This window comes from Diadema setosum, chromosome 7 (assembly GCF_964275005.1).
Source record: "Diadema setosum chromosome 7, eeDiaSeto1, whole genome shotgun sequence".
NCBI lineage: Eukaryota > Metazoa > Echinodermata > Echinoidea > Diadematoida > Diadematidae > Diadema > Diadema setosum.
In genome coordinates this window covers 29,966,134-29,982,624 of record NC_092691.1, presented here as the reverse complement: position 1 = coordinate 29,982,624, position 16,491 = coordinate 29,966,134, and the positions used below count along the sequence as shown (strand labels likewise).

At 39.6% G+C, this 16,491-nt stretch overlaps 2 protein-coding genes across 2 annotated transcripts; one reads left to right on the top strand and one right to left on the bottom strand.

Moving 5' to 3' along the window:
• The first annotated feature begins 1,061 nt into the window (after window positions 1-1,061).
• LOC140230585 (small ribosomal subunit protein eS6-like) lies at window positions 1,062-11,240 on the top strand. The gene is made up of 5 exons (XM_072310728.1): window positions 1,062-1,163; window positions 4,187-4,318; window positions 6,680-6,890; window positions 7,572-7,721; window positions 10,784-11,240. Exons 1-5 carry the CDS (start codon window positions 1,158-1,160, stop codon window positions 11,017-11,019), a joined length of 735 nt encoding a protein of 244 aa, XP_072166829.1. The 5' UTR covers window positions 1,062-1,157; the 3' UTR covers window positions 11,020-11,240.
• Window positions 11,241-12,518: 1,278 nt separating this feature from the next.
• LOC140230582 (uncharacterized) lies at window positions 12,519-16,095 on the bottom strand. The gene is made up of 3 exons (XM_072310724.1): window positions 15,406-16,095; window positions 14,580-14,828; window positions 12,519-13,976 (listed from the first exon to the last, which is right to left on the bottom strand). The coding sequence occupies exons 1-3, from the start codon at window positions 15,939-15,941 to the stop codon at window positions 13,931-13,933; spliced, it is 831 nt and encodes a 276-aa protein (XP_072166825.1). The 5' UTR covers window positions 15,942-16,095; the 3' UTR covers window positions 12,519-13,930.
• Window positions 16,096-16,491: the final 396 nt, after the last annotated feature.

Genomic DNA, 16,491 nt, shown 5'->3' with positions numbered 1-16,491 from the left:
AATATATATATATATATATATATATATATATATTTGTAATGCGATCTCTAAACTGTTTCTCATGTCGGTTCACATTACAGGCACAGGCAGGCAAAAGAGCGCTGGGACCACAATTCAATGATCAGCTATTGCACTTGACTCTGAGTGGAATATTTTGACAATTTTAAACAAAATGGTCAATAGGCTTATGCAAACATAAATTACAATGGCTAGACTATAGGCTACTTACTAGGCCTATTGGGCCTACGTTTGTTTTGTTATTTTTTCAATTTGTCCAAAAAAAAAAAACACAAGAACTCCATCAACACACAAAACTAGATTCTTTGATTGTTGAATGATTTCTCTCATCTACTGATTAAATTCTTAGAAAATCAATTACAGTATCCTAGTCACGACGTATATCCGGGTTACGGGGGTTTGTATTTGCCCCTGACCCCCCCCCCCCCCCCCCCCTCGTACTCGTAATATTCTCGTACAGCCAACTTAATAATCATACAGTTTAGCCATTTATAGCCTACTTTCCGTTGTGTATCTCCTTTATACTTATGAATAAATGAAAATAGATATTCATTTTGTCCATCTAATTTTTTTTTCAATAACTATTTGGATACCAACTCTGTTATCTATAACTCACACATGTATCACAAAACAAACACGTACACGAAAATCGTGTCATGAAACCTGACATAAAACAGTTCTAAAAAGTTCTAAAATCGCTCTTGTATAGCTTCTCATGTTTGTTTTCGTTTTACCAAACAGCAATTGCTAGAGATAACACGTCTTTCGTTTTAGAATTTCACTCCATTTATAAATAGTAAAGCTGCCTTGAACAAGGAAATATCTTGTAAATATCTGTAAATAAATTGTATTATAATGTAAATAGCACCAGTCTGCAAGAATCTTCAGGCTATTGAAGGAGGCAGACTTAACCAGAAGAAGAAGAAGGAGCTCGAACGTAACGATTTACTAGTACGTACACAGTGCATGTAATCAAGGAAAATACTCTTTGTTGTTGTTTACATTGTACCAGAATGATTGCACGTCGTTTTGAATGAAACTCCTGGGATGGAGAGGTTACGTACGTCTTTCCCCCCCGCTTCACCTTTGAACTCCCTTTTCTGAATATGTCTACATGGTTGTAGGCGACGAGAGTCAGGATGAAGGTATTTTGTCCGCTTTTTCCCCTCTTCATAGCCCCTAAATTAAAGAAATGATAAGTACACCATGGTTCTGGAAGTTATTACTACATATCGGATTCACAAATTTTCTAAAATTGACGATTGATAAGAACAGATGAGGTGGATTTGCAATACTTGCCGCCCGTGCTTCTGCACAAGTTTCAACAACCACCGATACAGAACTTCACAGTGCAGTATCCCTTCACTCAGCGCACGCACATTTACCAAACGTTATCTCCAGCATTGAATACACGACCCAAAGGGCCTAGAATTCTATACGAAACATTGTATAATTTGTAGCTTATGGGTCGACCGACTTCGGATTGTTTTTGGAGGCCAAAGTGTCCTAAATGGAAGAAAATAAAATTATACCCCATTAACGGAGAGCTTCACCTCGCTGCTCAGAGTGAAAGCCAGTTTCCTATCTCTAACGTTAGGCCTTGCCCTTAGCTAGTATTAAAACTTCGGCAAACCAACTAAATACTGGTAACGCACACACACACACACACACGGCCAGGTCACAGCAGCCGGCACAGCCCTTGCCTTGGCCTTTCATTTGGCTTTAAAATTTGCTGTCACTGTAACGGGTTAACAATGTGTCGTTACTGCACTGTAAACTTTGACAGAAGGTGCGACCTGACTTGCCAGTTTAACGTTGCAGAGCAGAGCAGAGCACGGCGTAACGTTTAGTCAAATGTCTTTGGAGAATTGGGTGAGGAATGGTGAGGCGCTTACTATACGCAGGTCATTCGCTGTATGAATAGCGACGCCGTGCTTCGCTAGTGTACTTTTGCACCCGTTTGTCAACATTGGTCAAATGATCTCTAAACATGCACAAACTCGGCCTCTTTTTAGTCTTAGTCTTATAATCAGTAGGCCTAGGGCCTAATCAGTGACTACTTAAGTCTGTTAGTTGGACCTACCACTCATCGACCACTTTTTGAATGAATAAAGTTTACCTTGTATCTTAGAAAATATCCCTCATTTTCACCTTAATTTCATTCTTTTCAAGGCAGCAAATACCGCAGATTCATATCCCGGGCTCAGATTGTTGACTCATACTATAGTACCGTACGCGCGGAATCATCATTTTAATGCTCCTGATCTGTACACAAGCACAGTATGTATACGTTCAGCGCGTGTGAAGGGTCGATCATTTGATCTGAATGTATCGACATAGAAGCGTAGCGGCTTTTTCTGTGGTGTTGTTGAAAAGCTAAGATTTGTTTTTCTCTTTTCCTCTTCCAAGTCATCTGTTAGCGGTTGTACTTGTAGCTTCCTTCCTAATTGATCCCAAAAATTCCTATATTAACCATTTCTTTGTGCTTTGCCTCTTGTCTAACTTTCTCAATTTCCTTTTTAACTGTAATCCACTTTTTGTCTGATTGTTCTTTGTTTACTTTCATGGGTTGTTTTCCCTCCAACTTCAAGGGTTTTTCCTTTCTATCTTCTCCAATATCTTTTTATGTGTTGTGCTTTCTTCATTTCCTTTTCATCCTGTACAATTCTTTCTTTCCTTCCTAATCATCTTTGCTTTCATCCAGTCTCTCATTCTATCATTCTACCTGGTGCTTTTCTATTTTTCAATCTGGTATATTTTTCTCTTTTCTTTCCTCTTTTCTTTTCAAACATGTCCATCTCTCCCTTGCTTTCCTTTATAATGCAAGTTTCTCTTCTTTCTCTCCTTCTATTATCTATTAGTGAACTCTCTATTTTGTAAACCTTTTGTTTCATTTTTCCAGGGTTTTTTTTTTTGCAAATTATCTTTTCTTTCATTTCCTTTCCCCCCTTTTCCTAGACTTATTTTTAAAGGCTTTATATTTTTTCACCCTTGTCTTATAACCACATTTTGCACAATACTCTTTCGTGCACATGCACACACTTTTTTATTTTTGTCAATCTTTCATTTTCTTTCTTTTTCATTAACAGTATACAAATTATTTAACGACAAGATAACACAAATTTCATTATATCATAAATTCCACATTGTCAGTATTACAAATGAAAAGAAAGAATTTTTGAATAAAAAAAAGGAAAAAACAGCCACAACCACACACCCTCACACATACGCACGTGCGCGCACACACACACACACACCAACGACCAACCCCAATCCTCCATCTCTACCGTGACTCAGTACAAAGCTGAGAGAAAGGCGGAAAAGTATTATCTTTTTAAAGATACCATAGAACAACTTGCTCTGATTGCTACATTCAGATCAATTGCAGCGCTCGGCTCGCTGTGAGTCGTGAACGTGTTTTGTACACCGTGCTACACTGTCTGCTCCTGTGCAACGCAGTTATCGCAGAGTGAACTAGCTTCGATTGACATATTCCCACAGGTGTAAAAAAGTGTCAAAACAGTGAAAATTTCTTTTCTTCTGGACTTGAATCTCGCTCAGATAAAAATATTCGAGGCTGTTGGATATGTAGAGTGAGTTTGTGCATGTTTGGAGATCATTTGACAAACAGGTGCGAAAGTACACTAGCGCTGATTGGTGAGGTACCTCGCCCTTCTCCACTTCTCAATTGTGTCTAGAGTAAAACCATCAGTTTTTGGACACTAAAGCTTTTCTGCAATATAAATATTCAGTGATATTAGAATGCCTATGTTAAATATAATATCTAACTAGAATAGATCTATCTCAATGTTGATTTTGTTAAATACTTCATAGAATTTCAGAAAATCCCAAAATATTGTCACCTTGATCATCCACCAAAATCCGGATGCGCATCATGCGTGTACAACGCTGCTGAAAACTGCGCTTCGCTAATTGTTATGAAGATTCTTTTAATCCTTTTATTTATGGTGCATTGCGTGACAAGATACCGTACATTTTACATATCTAATGGCTTGGATTTACAGGATGGTAGGAAATACATATCTTTTTATGTGAACTATTTTTCTTCTACTTTGGGCTTTGCTGAGTTTACTGAACAGATTTCTCATTATGAGATGAAAATAACCTGGGATCTCATTGCTGTGTTGCAATTTTCACATACTTTCAGCTGAACGTAAGTTATCCGGCTGTAGGCACCCAGAAGCTCATCGAGGTGGACGATGAGCACAAGCTGAGGGCCTTCTATGACAAGCGTATGGCTACTGAGATGAGTGCCGAATCCCTCGGCGATGAGTGGAAGGTAAGTTTTGATGCAGGCATCCATCCAACTGTTGTATTTTAAAGTTCTTTGCTGCTTCAGGCAAACACATTTTTACAGATCTTGCAGAATACCAGTCTGCTGGAAAAGTTTATTGGTCGGAGTGAAATTTATTCATTTTAATGTTGTTTGCAAATCTTTTTTTTTTTTTTTTTTTGTGGGGGGGGGGGGCAAATGGTAAGGCGATAATGATCTCACAACCATATACAGTGTAGCTACTGTTGTCATTTTGCTTATCTTTTGGCATGCTCTGTTGTGAGTGTTTAGATGGGACATTTATTTCTGGATGGTCAACCACTAGTTAGTGATTTGGTAGATTATTTGAAGTAATGAAATCAATTGCATGCTCAGTGGTCGTCGTAGACTGTGTCAGCCAAACATACATGCGTGTACATCAGGGATGCCAGTTTTACAGACAAAATGCCTAAATTCATACCCTGGTACCGTAGTACCAAAGTCCAGGCCCTTTGTGTACAAAATACTTTCATATAAAGGCACTTCCGACCCTCTCTTTCATTCCTGTTGGCATCCCCAGTACATCCGATGTGTATTTGCCAACCATTGTTATGTTGTGAATATGGATTTGCTATATCATTACACCCTGCCACAGTGGAAGACATAAATTTGATGTGATGTTGGCATAGTGATAACTGAATGTGTGGTTGTTGTATAAATTGTGCTGTGTTTTGCCTATAAGGAAATTGCTTTTAAATCGTGAGAATTTCCTTTTTTTTAATCTTCTAATAGTTTTTCACCACCTTATTCTGGTGTAAAAAATTTATGCATGATGTTGATCAAGTCATTGAAAATAGTGATTAACCCTCTCTCTGTCACAGGCCGATTAAATCGGCCCAAAGCCTGCAATAGAAATGCTTCAGCCGATATTATTGGCCCTATTTTGATTGACAGATTACTTCAAAGGCTATGACACTACCACTCTATAAACTCATTTGTGATTGGCTGACAGTGTAAGGAAATGATATCCAGTGTGAAAAAAGCTTCCCCACCTTCAACCAATCAGGAAAGCCTTCTCAAAGTCCAAGAAATTGTGGTGGCCCCGCCCATGTTTATTTGCATTCAGACTGCAATGTATTGTGTACAGTTTTGCCATAGGCTTCTTGTGTGGAGAACTTACACAAATCTGTATATGTGGGACTGTTATAGAGATTGCCGTGTGCGATGAAAAGATTGTACACGTGGGTCAATTTTCATCTATTTTATCTAAGTCAAAATAGTCAAATATGAAGTGAAAACATTCAGATTAGGGATTTCAACATCTCTGAATTCTGTGAAGGGGTATAGTTTCAATAATATCGGCCTCATAAATGATCTGAAGAATAGATGAACTGCACATTCAGTGCAGCAGTTGTAACTGTTTACTCAGCACTAACAGCAGTGCAATGGGTCTCTAGTTAGCTGGGGCCAGCGGGGCAGGTGTAAGGAGCAATAGGGTTACAGTAGCTTCCTGCTGGCCGCCTGAAGCTGTACAGTCTTGATGTTGGGGTATGTTTGACTGTTTATTATTATTACATGATGAAACCGTCACTATGCGAAACTTCAGTTCAATGCAGGAAAATGACTGCTGTGAAAGTTAATTCTGTTTCAATAAGGAAAGTGCAGAAAGTCGTAGACTAGCATATGATGATCAACTGGAATGCATGATGGACACTCCGAAGTCTGAATATTTTCAATAACAATTTTTATCCTTTGATTATCTTATCATTATGGCATTATCATAGGACAAGATTAATATAAATTTGAAAGAAAAAAGCATAATTCAATTTGTAGTTTCAGCTTGACATGATACAAACACGCTTTGTTTACTTGCAGGCCAACATCACTCACAAAATCAGAAATTACACAAAATGTGTGAAATCTAGGTTGTAAATGCCACAGACTTTTGTTCATAAAATGAGAAGTACTGATGCTGTTGATGAAAAAATCATATCTGAAAGCTGAATAAATTCTGTACAACATCTGTGAGACCTTTTTGTGATGCAAGAGCATGTCGTGTGGAAAAATGAGGTGGTAACATGTAGAAATAAGTCTGCAATGATAATTATGTGACATAAGAGGGTGTCCTACTTAAAATTTAAGGGCGCCCTCACTCAGATTATTATGTAATATGAAAGTTTAGACCATAAGCTTTTAAATGATATATAACATGACACATTAATGTCAATGATAATCAGAAATGGCCATCAACAATCTTGTGTCTGCGCACTGCAAAATGTCTGAGCAGTCTGGCTACGGCGTATGTGACAGAAATAGGGTTAAAAGTATCTTGAACACAGTCTTTTTATCAGAAAGTCAATTTTGGCCATTCTTTTGCTATTACTGTAGGGCTACATCGTTCGCATCAGTGGTGGGAACGACAAGCAAGGGTTCCCCATGAAGCAGGGCATTCTGACCAATGGACGTGTGCGACTCCTCCTCAGCAAGGGCCACTCCTGCTACCGCCCCAGGAGAAAGGGAGAGCGCAAGCGCAAATCTGTGAGGGGATGCATCGTTGATGCCAACCTGTCTGTGCTGAACTTGGTCATCGTCAAGAAAGGTACCTTTCCTTCTGCAATCAATGGGATGGAATAAGATTTATTGTTTGTTGTGTTTCCTAGTCTATTTGTATGAGTAGCAAAAGTGCGCTTAGAAACGTCAGTATGAAGCGCCATATAAATGCAATTATTATTATTATTATTATTATTCATTTTAGTCGGGTGTACTGCCTTGTGGTGTAGTGGTGAGTAGTTTTTTTTTTTGTTTTTGTTTTTGTAACTAAGCCATGCTCACACTTTCATTAAAGTTTGGCTACTGGCCTTCATTTTCATGATGTGGTACATCAGAGCAAAAGTCTTTGTTGGAATGAAATTTGTTTTAACTGTTATCTTTTTAATGAGAGCCCCCTGCATAACAGCATTTGTGTTTAACAAAGTTTCACTGTGCCACAAAGTTAGTTATGATGAGAGGTAACTGTATAATGTTGGACAGTGCACTCCCGTTCACGAACATGGTTATAACGAAACTCCAGTTACAACGAAGTAGAAATTTAGGCTCAACATTATCAGCCGTATGTTCTCTATTGTTTATTTGTTTGGTTATAAGGAAATTTTGAAATAACAAAACAAAACTGTTGGTCCTGAGCACTTTGTTATAATGGGAGTCCACTGTATCCTTCTCTACTCTTTTGTGTGGATATCACTTGCAATGTCCTTTGTCCCTTGCTGATTCCCTGTGCCAGGTGAGGGTGAAATTCCAGGTCTGACTGACAAGACAATTCCCCAGAGGCTGGGGCCGAAGCGTGCGGGCAAGATCCGCAAGCTTTTCAACCTGTCAAAGGAGGATGATGTGAGGCAGTACTTGGTACGCCGCCCCCTACCTCTAAAGGAAGGTAAGTCTTGTGCAGTGCATGCATCTTCAAGAAGTGTGTCACTTTGTCTCGCATGCTTGACGTATCAAACTCCAATCAGCTTTCCTGTCGATTGAGTGCAGTAATTATGTATCAAAAGTCTTAGGATGGTATTCTGAAATTCTTCCTTGGAAGAAATTTCTTCCTAGGTCAGGATTTTTTTTCCTAAGTGGTATTCTGAAAATCTTTCTAAGTTTCTTCCGAAGTGTCTTTCTAACTTTTTTCTGAAACTTGGGTAGAAACTTCGGAAGACATGCAAATTGAGGATGAGAAATGCAAATTTCTGACTCGAGAAGAACTTGGTATTGTGGAATGCACTTGGAAGATATTTAGGAAAGCCCCATCCCTGTCCTAAGTACATTGTGAAGATATAGCAAGCTGCAAAACATTGTTATACTGTAAAAGTGGAAATTTTCAATGTTGAAATTTTCATGCATTTCACACAACTAGAAACTAGTGCTAGAATATTTGTGCTTGCCATATTTTTACTTGCCAGTAGTTGATGTCTTAATTCCGCAGAATTAAAAATGCGTGAAAATCTTCTTGCGAGGCCGAGTGCTAAAAATTAGTCGCAGGAAAATATCCGTTTTTACAGTAGGCGCTTGTCATTTACTGCGCACATGTACTTTGATGGGCGAAATGGACATGAGAAAGGGGACAAGTCGCGCACACGTGTATTTAACCCTATCTGTGTCACGGGCCGATTAAATCGGCCCAAAACCTGCCATGTAAATGCTTGGGCCGATTAAATCGGCCCTATTTTGATTGACAGATTACTTCAAAGGCTATGACACTACCACTCTACAAACTCATTTGTGATTGGCTGACAGTGTAAGGAAACGATATCCAGTGTGCAAAAAAGCTTCCCCACCTTCAACCAATCAGGAAAGCCTTCTCAAAGTCAAAAGAATTGTGGTGGCCCCGCCCATGTTTATTTGCATTCAGACTGCAATGTATTGTGTACAGTTTTGCTATAGGCTTCTTGTGTGGAGAACTTACACGAATCTGTATATGTGGGACTGTAATAAGATCGCCGTGTGCGATGAAAAGATCGTACACATGGGTCAATTTTCATCCATTTTATCTAAGTCAATATAGCAAAATATGAAGTGAAAACATTCAGGATAGGGATTTCAACATCTTTGAATTCTTTGAAGGGGTATGGTTTTCGTGATATCGGCCTCATAAATGAACTGTAGAATAAATGAACACTGCACATTCAGTGCAGCAGTTGTAGCTGTTTACTCAGCACTAACAGCGGTGCAATGGGTCTCAAGTTAGCCGGGGCTAGCGGGGCAGGGTGCTAGGAGCAATAAGGGTACAGTAGCCTCCTACCCGCAGCTGGACAGTCGCGGTCTCGAAGCTTAGAAGCTGAGGTATGTTTGACTGTCGATCATTATTATCTAATAAACCGTTACTTTATGAAACTTATGTTCAATGTAGGTTTATCATAAAGCAAATGACTACATTGATGGTTCAATTCTGTTCAATGAGGAGAGTGCAAAGGAGTCTAGCATACTCAACAGGAATGGACACTCTGAAGACTGAATATTTTCAGTGACAATTTTTACCCTTAGATTATCTTACCATACATGGCAATATTATAGGACAAGAATAATCTAAACTACAAGTAAAAGTCGTATAATCAATTAATATTTTCATCCTGACTAGATGTTAGCATGCTTTATCTACTTTCATGCCAACATTTCATTCATAAAACCAGAAATTGTGCGAAGTGTGTAAAATGTAGGTTGTACTTGCCACACACTTTTGTTCATAAAATGAAAAGTACTAATGCTACTGACAAAATAATCACATCTGAAAGCTGAATAAATTCTCTACAACATTTGTATAGACCTTTTTTGGGGTATAAGAGCATATTGTGTGAGAAAATGAGGTGGTAACGTGTACAAGTAAGTCTGCAAAGATAATTATGTGACATAAGAGGGCGTCCTACTTAAAATGTGAGGGCGCCCTCACTCAGATTATTATGTAATATGAAAGTATAGACCATAAGCTTTCAAATGATGTATAACATGACACATTAATGTCAATAATAACAATCAGAACTGGCCAACAACAATCCCATGTCTCCGCACTGCAAAATGTCTGAACATTCTGGCTTCGTCTATGTGACAGAGATAGGGTTAACCCTACGACATCGTAGTGTATCATTTGATTGCCATTGGTTGGTTCCTTATGATACGGCATTTCGTATTGGCTTAAGACAGGACTTGGGCGAGGATGAGGATGGCCTAATTTGCATTCAAAAATTCCTAGGAAGGAATTTCAGAATACCAATTCTGTCTTTCCTAGGCACTTCCTAACTTTCTGACCTAGGAAGAAGCTTAGGAAGATTTTCAGAATACCATCCTTAGTTCTCATGAATTATCAAAACCTGAATGAAATCTAGATTATGAGAGAGAAGTCATAGTCGCCTGCGATACAATTGTGTATTTTGAGAAATATCTGGCTGTAGCCATGCCGCATTCCTTTGTGTGGGAATATCAATTTTCTGTTTTCTAAAGTCTTCTGGATTCCTTCTTAATGTCCAAGGTAAAGTTGAATAATGAGAAATCGAAGTTATAATTTTGGGGGAAAATATACGAATGAAGCTTTTCTATCTGCTATGGAATTGTCAGCATTCTCTTTCTGATATTTTTTTTTCCTTGAGATCTTTCTTGAAAATTTGAAACTTCAAGGTAAAAATAAAATCATGGTTCAGTTGCTTTTTCAGAAATATATGAAGCTTCACCACCTCCTTTCTGTTGACATATTTTGTCTGTCTCAGATTTCTTCATAATGTGAAATGTCAAAGGTGAAACTGAATTAGAGAAGTCATTGTCAAATTGCTTTTAAAAAAAAAATACATGGATAAAGCTTTTTCCTGTTTTAGTGGAAGTTTTCTTGCTTTCAGTTAGTGATTTCAAAATATTCTGTAGATTTTTTGTTTAGTATATGTGATATTCAAGGAGTTGATTTGAATCATGAGAACAAGTAGGCCAAGTGTGTCATGTACTCTACTCTGTCCGTTCTTTCCACAGGAAAGAAGCAGAAATACAAGGCCCCCAAGATCCAGCGTCTCATCACCCCACAGCGGCTGCAGCGCAAGCGACACAATGTGGCCATCAAGCGCCGCCGTGCCACCCGCAACAAGGAGGAGGCCGCCGAATACGCCAAGCTCCTGGCCCAGAGGCAGAAGGAGAAGAGGGACGCCGTCCTCAAGCGCAAGAGGTCCGCCTCCCTGCGCGAGAGCGCCCGCCAATCACAGAGCAAATAGATGCAACACCACTCCTGGCAGATCAACGTAACAACCAATGTCTGCACACACAACTACCCGACAGCCTCAATCCATCAATTCCGCCAAATAGACAACACTGTTGCAGCAGCCATCCTGACTGAACTACTTTGTAGAGTTTATGGTCAAAGCCAAAAGTCTAGAAAGTGTACAAAGCAGGGAAAATAAAGAACTCTTGTCAGCCTAATAATGGCAACAAAAAATTTTCTTCATTCTTTTTTTTCTTTGACTTTTTGAAGTGCCAACATCTGTGCACGAATTATGTGTGTGTGTAAGTATGTGTGCATGCATGGATTTGTCTGTTTGCTTTTGGACCCGAGGATTCTACAAGTCACAAATAGGACCGAGAAGTGAAACTTAGACCCCGTTTAAAGTGCGGGGCTGGGCTGAGCTGCGGCCGAGTCGCGGCCAAGCCCAACCTAAATTGCGAGGTCGAGCCCCGCAATTTTGTCAGTTTACACTGCCGGGCTCGGCCGCGCTTTTAATTCAAACCGTTCAATAATTTGTCGTAGTGGCGCTCTGCTTGTAAACAAATGCAATTTGGTATAGCCTGGTTTTCAGACCCTTTGCCAACTGGATTCCGTGGCGACGAAGTCGCCGTTCGGGCAAAGGCCTTTGCTGAAGGAAAAATCCTTTGCAGGACAAAACCACCTTAAACTATACTAGTTTTCAACATTGAGGGGGTTAATATCGTGAATAGCAAAATAGTACGGGCAGAGGGTCTGGAAGCCAGACTAAAATTGGCTGCGCATTTGGCCCAGTTTGCGTTTACACCAAGAAGAGGCTGGGCTCGGCCGCGGCCAATTTTGTGGCCAATTTTGTGGCCAAATGCGCGGCCAATTTTGGCTTCGCATTTGGCCTTTAGCGCGTTTACATTGAAATGAAGGAGGGCTCGGCCGCGGCTCGGCCATAGCCGAGCCTCGCACTTAGTCATCATATTTTACTGATAATTTCTCAACTTTATTCTCCCTGTATCACCTTTGATTTGTGAAGAATTCAACTTCATGTTTGACTAAATCAGCACAAAGACTAGTCGACTTTTGAAAAATTTGGATCAGAAGTAACAAATATGCATCATGTATGTAAAGGCCTTCTTAAACATTTCTTCATTGATTAATTAAAAACTGGATTGAGGCTTGTTTTTCCAAGCTCCCCCCCCCCCCCCCCAAAAAAAAAGAAGGCAACACAAGTAATGGAATGACGTGACCTGTGATGTGCGACAAGTAGGTGCAGGGAGAGCAATTGATTGTTGCTCTTGTCTGATTGACTTGTGTTGGTTTTATTTTGTTCTTTTTGTCCTCAATTACTTAAGAAAAACTTGTTCACGAGATAACTCTTGAAGACTAAGGGTGTTGTTAAGCACATTCCCCTAAAGTGTACCATACTGTAACCACGCCAGAGGAGCACTACAAGCTCCTAAACAGAAATATTTTGTTTGGTTAGTTCACTTTTGAGTGCTCAAACACAGCTAACTGAAATCATGACAGTGGGTTCATTTGCACTTTTGGCAACTTTTATTCAGAAAACAAACAAAACCACATGCCGAAAGATTGTTGTCTAAATTCAAGTCAAAACAGTTCTCATATGTGTCTAAATCTGCCATCCACTCATATGATACTTGGAAAAAGACTGTCAAGTGAAAAAAAAAATGCACCAGAATAGAAAATGTCCTTTCATTTTGTCAATCAAGTATACAATACAGTACTACAGTACATGTATTACCAGTAACACTTATCAGTGGAAGTGCACAGGATAACTCTTTGAAACATGAATACCTATGCTGGTAATTAGGCACAAGCACTCTAGGGAGAAATACATTTTTCACAATTGTCCTTTTTTTTTTTTCCTGTAATAGCTTATGTTGCAGAACTGGCTGACATCTTGGAATACCGACTATGACAGTGATGAATTGCCACCCACAAGGTAGCCATCACCACTATCACTGAGCAGCATGCATACGGTGTAACTACAAACATACTGACAGCTGACATATGCTGTACAAGTAATAGTCTCAGATTTCCAGTCTATGTACATTAATAGTACACATACACTCAAACTTTGGGTCTTAAAACTGTACAAATGCCCTGAACTTGAACTTACATATAACCAAAGAGACAAATAACATCAGATATTGTATAACATTTGAATACATGAAACAAGTATCGGTACCTTGGTATACACACGCCATTCCATTTACTGTACATACTGTACTAAACCTTGCGACCATGCTAGTGTTGTCGTTTTTTGTTTTAATCAAAGCAAAGATGCATCCCCGGTGTTGAAATTGGAAGAGTATGGGAATAAGAAAGAGATATTAAAATACTTGTACATGTAGTTGAACAAGTGAGTGCATTTTTTTTTAACAACAGTAAGTAAGCAAAAATATACTAGGTACACTGACAGAAGTCACTTATCTTGGCTCAAAGTACCATGACCTGCAACAGTGACAGACATTAGAAATTCCTGGAACACAATGTACCATACAAGAAAAAACTGGCGATTTCATTGCATAATCATGCAACCTAGATAAATCTACAAAGAGGACTACCTCTGTAAACAAAGTAAAAGCAAAACAAAACACCTCAACGGTCCCATCCTTTACATATGTAACTTTAATAGACTAGCACGATACAGAAGTAATATTGGCAATTTTGGCCAAAACTAACAAGTCGGAGTATGACAGTAAATCCATACAAGATAAATTGTCATATCATGCCCAAACCGCTCCTCAACCATCCTTAAAAACAAAACAAGAACAAACAACCCCCAATATCAAAGTTTGACCATTCCATCTCTCTTGGACAGCAATCCTGAAGTCACATGGGAATATACTTTTGATCAGGTTCACGGCCCATGAAGGAAGTGGAAACCGTATGTGATGACCAAAGTATTCCTAGTACCATCGAGCCCGCTGTCCGTATGTCATGTGTCTTGATTTTCTGCAGGAAAAAAGGTAAAAGTGACAGAAGATTGAAGACATGTACATGTATGAATATTCATTTTGTGTGTGCGTGTGTATGTTTATTGTTGGGTTGTTGTTTTGTTTTGTGGCGGGGGGGGGGGGGGAGGGGGGTGAACATATAAATACATACATGGTAACACAACAACAAAATTATACTTATGACCTGCATGCACAGACTATACATTAGTCACAATTTGGCCTTGTTGCACGAAAAGATGAAAAATCAAACACAGGTCGGGCATCAGACAAATGAAATTTAACATTGAGCTTTATGTCCAATTTTCTAATGTACATATTCAATCTTTTATGAAATGGGGCCCAGGTTCTCTTACAACATAGAACAGATCTATACAGTGGCACTGAGATGAACCGTGAGTCATTGTGTAATTGCTTGTTGGTAGCCACCATGGTGATAGGGAAATATTACCTCTAGTCTTTACCAAAACAACGACAAAGAGAACAAGAGTTTGCTTGCAATACCCTTTAAGTTAAGCCTGAAATGGGAACATTTTGATTTTGACCAAAAAAAAAAAAAAAAAAAATGTGATGTATAGTCCTTATAATGACAAAGGGAACTTACTCATATTCTGCTGCATGTTGCCGAGCTTCCTCCCTGTACTGTTGGGTGTAGGAGTATTGTTTGTAGGATGTCTCCCTGACCCATTGCTGCGAACACACTGCCTGAAATCCTGGATGCCCTGTGATGCGGCCCTTTTCTTCCGGATATCCGTCCCTTTTCGGCATGAATTTCTGCGATGGCTTACGGTAGTTCCAGCTGGATTCTTTGACTCTGGGCATTGGTGTATAGCCACCAGTAGTGCACAAATACCTGCAGCATGACATAACAAAATACATGTATAACCAATACCGATATTTATCAGGACTGAGGGCACCGAAGTAAACTATGGGGTATAGTACCACAGCTGTAGTTTTGAGTTAAAATTGTGTGCTGCATTTATAGGCTCTAGATCTAGAGCGGCAGAGGTCATATCGATGTAAAACCCATACACAGCCTATCTGATTTGGTGAATGAAATACGTAGTAGCAATATGCCATATATCTGTCCTTATCCGATTAATAACATTTGACAAACACTGCCTATGGTAATATCTAAGATCTCTGAACTACTATCAGCCGCATTCAGTCGGAGTAAGACCTTGTATTAGCATTATGATTCAGTAACAAATGCCAACATTTCAACCTTTTTTCTTTTCTTTTTTTTTTCCTTATCGGTACAAATGAAATTAGAGTAAAATGAGTCAAATAAAATATGTTGAACTCTTATCCTCTCAGGCAGAAAGGCCCAGTTTTTACCATTACTAGTGATACATAAGGATCCACTTCAGGCAACTTCCGTTTTAATACATCAGACTTGAATGTTAAAAAGTCTGCCACTTGTGACTTACCGGTCATTATTTCTGGCCCTGGATTCAGCTGATGCGGCAGCTCCTGGTCCCGGCGCTCCTGTGAGCGGTTCGAACATATTTGGCTCCCACTCAACGATTCCATCGTCGTCTCCATACCTGTCCTTGTAGTTGTAATGCGTGTACTTGTAATCCCCCAAATTAGATTTTCCCGGTCCCGGTGCTCTGTCCTTGTAACGACTGTACCTGCTGTAATCCTCAAAATCAGATTCTCCCGGTCCCGTAACCCCAGCGCGGGGCGCGGTACAGCGGGCTGGGGTCGTTACCGGTCCCGGTGCTCCTGCAAGCGGCTCGAACATGTTCGGCTTCCAATCGACGATTTCATCGTCATCGTCATCCTCATCGTCGTAACGAGTGTACCTGCTGTAATCCTCGAAATCAGATTGTCCCGATGCTCCGTCAAGCGGCTCGAACATATTCGGCTCCCACTCGACGATTTCATCGTCATACCCACGGTCTTCCTTGGGCGAACCGCACCTCTCCTCGTAATAATCCTCAAAATCAAATTTGTCATCCATCTTACTCAGTAGTCAGAGACCCACTAGCCTTGAATCATATTACAGTGCTACAAGTGTAGTACCTGGTACCTTTGCACAGATCAGAACTGATGTGTGTGATGAGAGCCTAGCCGTACCAACCTTCCACTTTTGACTAAACTAACACTGCACCGGTCGTGAGTACCGCAAGTGTATTCACTACGTGTCGACACCTACAACGTGTCGACACCTGCTGCACAGTTTAGTTACACGGTAATTATTGCGGAAAGTTTTGGCCATGTGGGCGTGTCCTTTCGAGAAAAAAACAAAAACATAACAAAACAACACCAAAAAAACAAACCAACAAGCAAACAAACAAACAAACAATAAAAAAACAAGAAATATCGCCATGGCGACTGGTATGCCTCCCCATTATGCATACCAATACAACTATCGTATTATATAGTCATATATATACTCCCACTCTTTGGAATAAACTCCCTCTTTATATTAAGAATGCCTCATCTGTCGAATCATTTAAAATTCTTCTCAAAACTCACCTGTTTAATCAATTGTAATTTTTTTTTCCGGA

Excerpts from the sequence above, each read along its gene's own strand:
- LOC140230585 (XM_072310728.1), top strand. Across the intron at positions 4,319-6,679 it reads CCCTCGGCGATGAGTGGAAG|GGCTACATCGTTCGCATCAG; the intron begins GTAAGTTTTGAT and ends CTATTACTGTAG. Across the intron at positions 6,891-7,571 it reads CTTGGTCATCGTCAAGAAAG|GTGAGGGTGAAATTCCAGGT; the intron begins GTACCTTTCCTT and ends TCCCTGTGCCAG.
- LOC140230582 (XM_072310724.1), bottom strand. The coding sequence starts at position 15,941 with ATGGATGACAAATTTGATTTTGAGGATTATTACGAGGAGAGGTGCGGT. Across the intron at positions 14,829-15,405 it reads AGGGCCAGAAATAATGACCG|GTATTTGTGCACTACTGGTG; the intron begins GTAAGTCACAAG and ends GTCATGCTGCAG. Across the intron at positions 13,977-14,579 it reads CAACATGCAGCAGAATATGA|AAAATCAAGACACATGACAT; the intron begins GTAAGTTCCCTT and ends TTTTTCCTGCAG.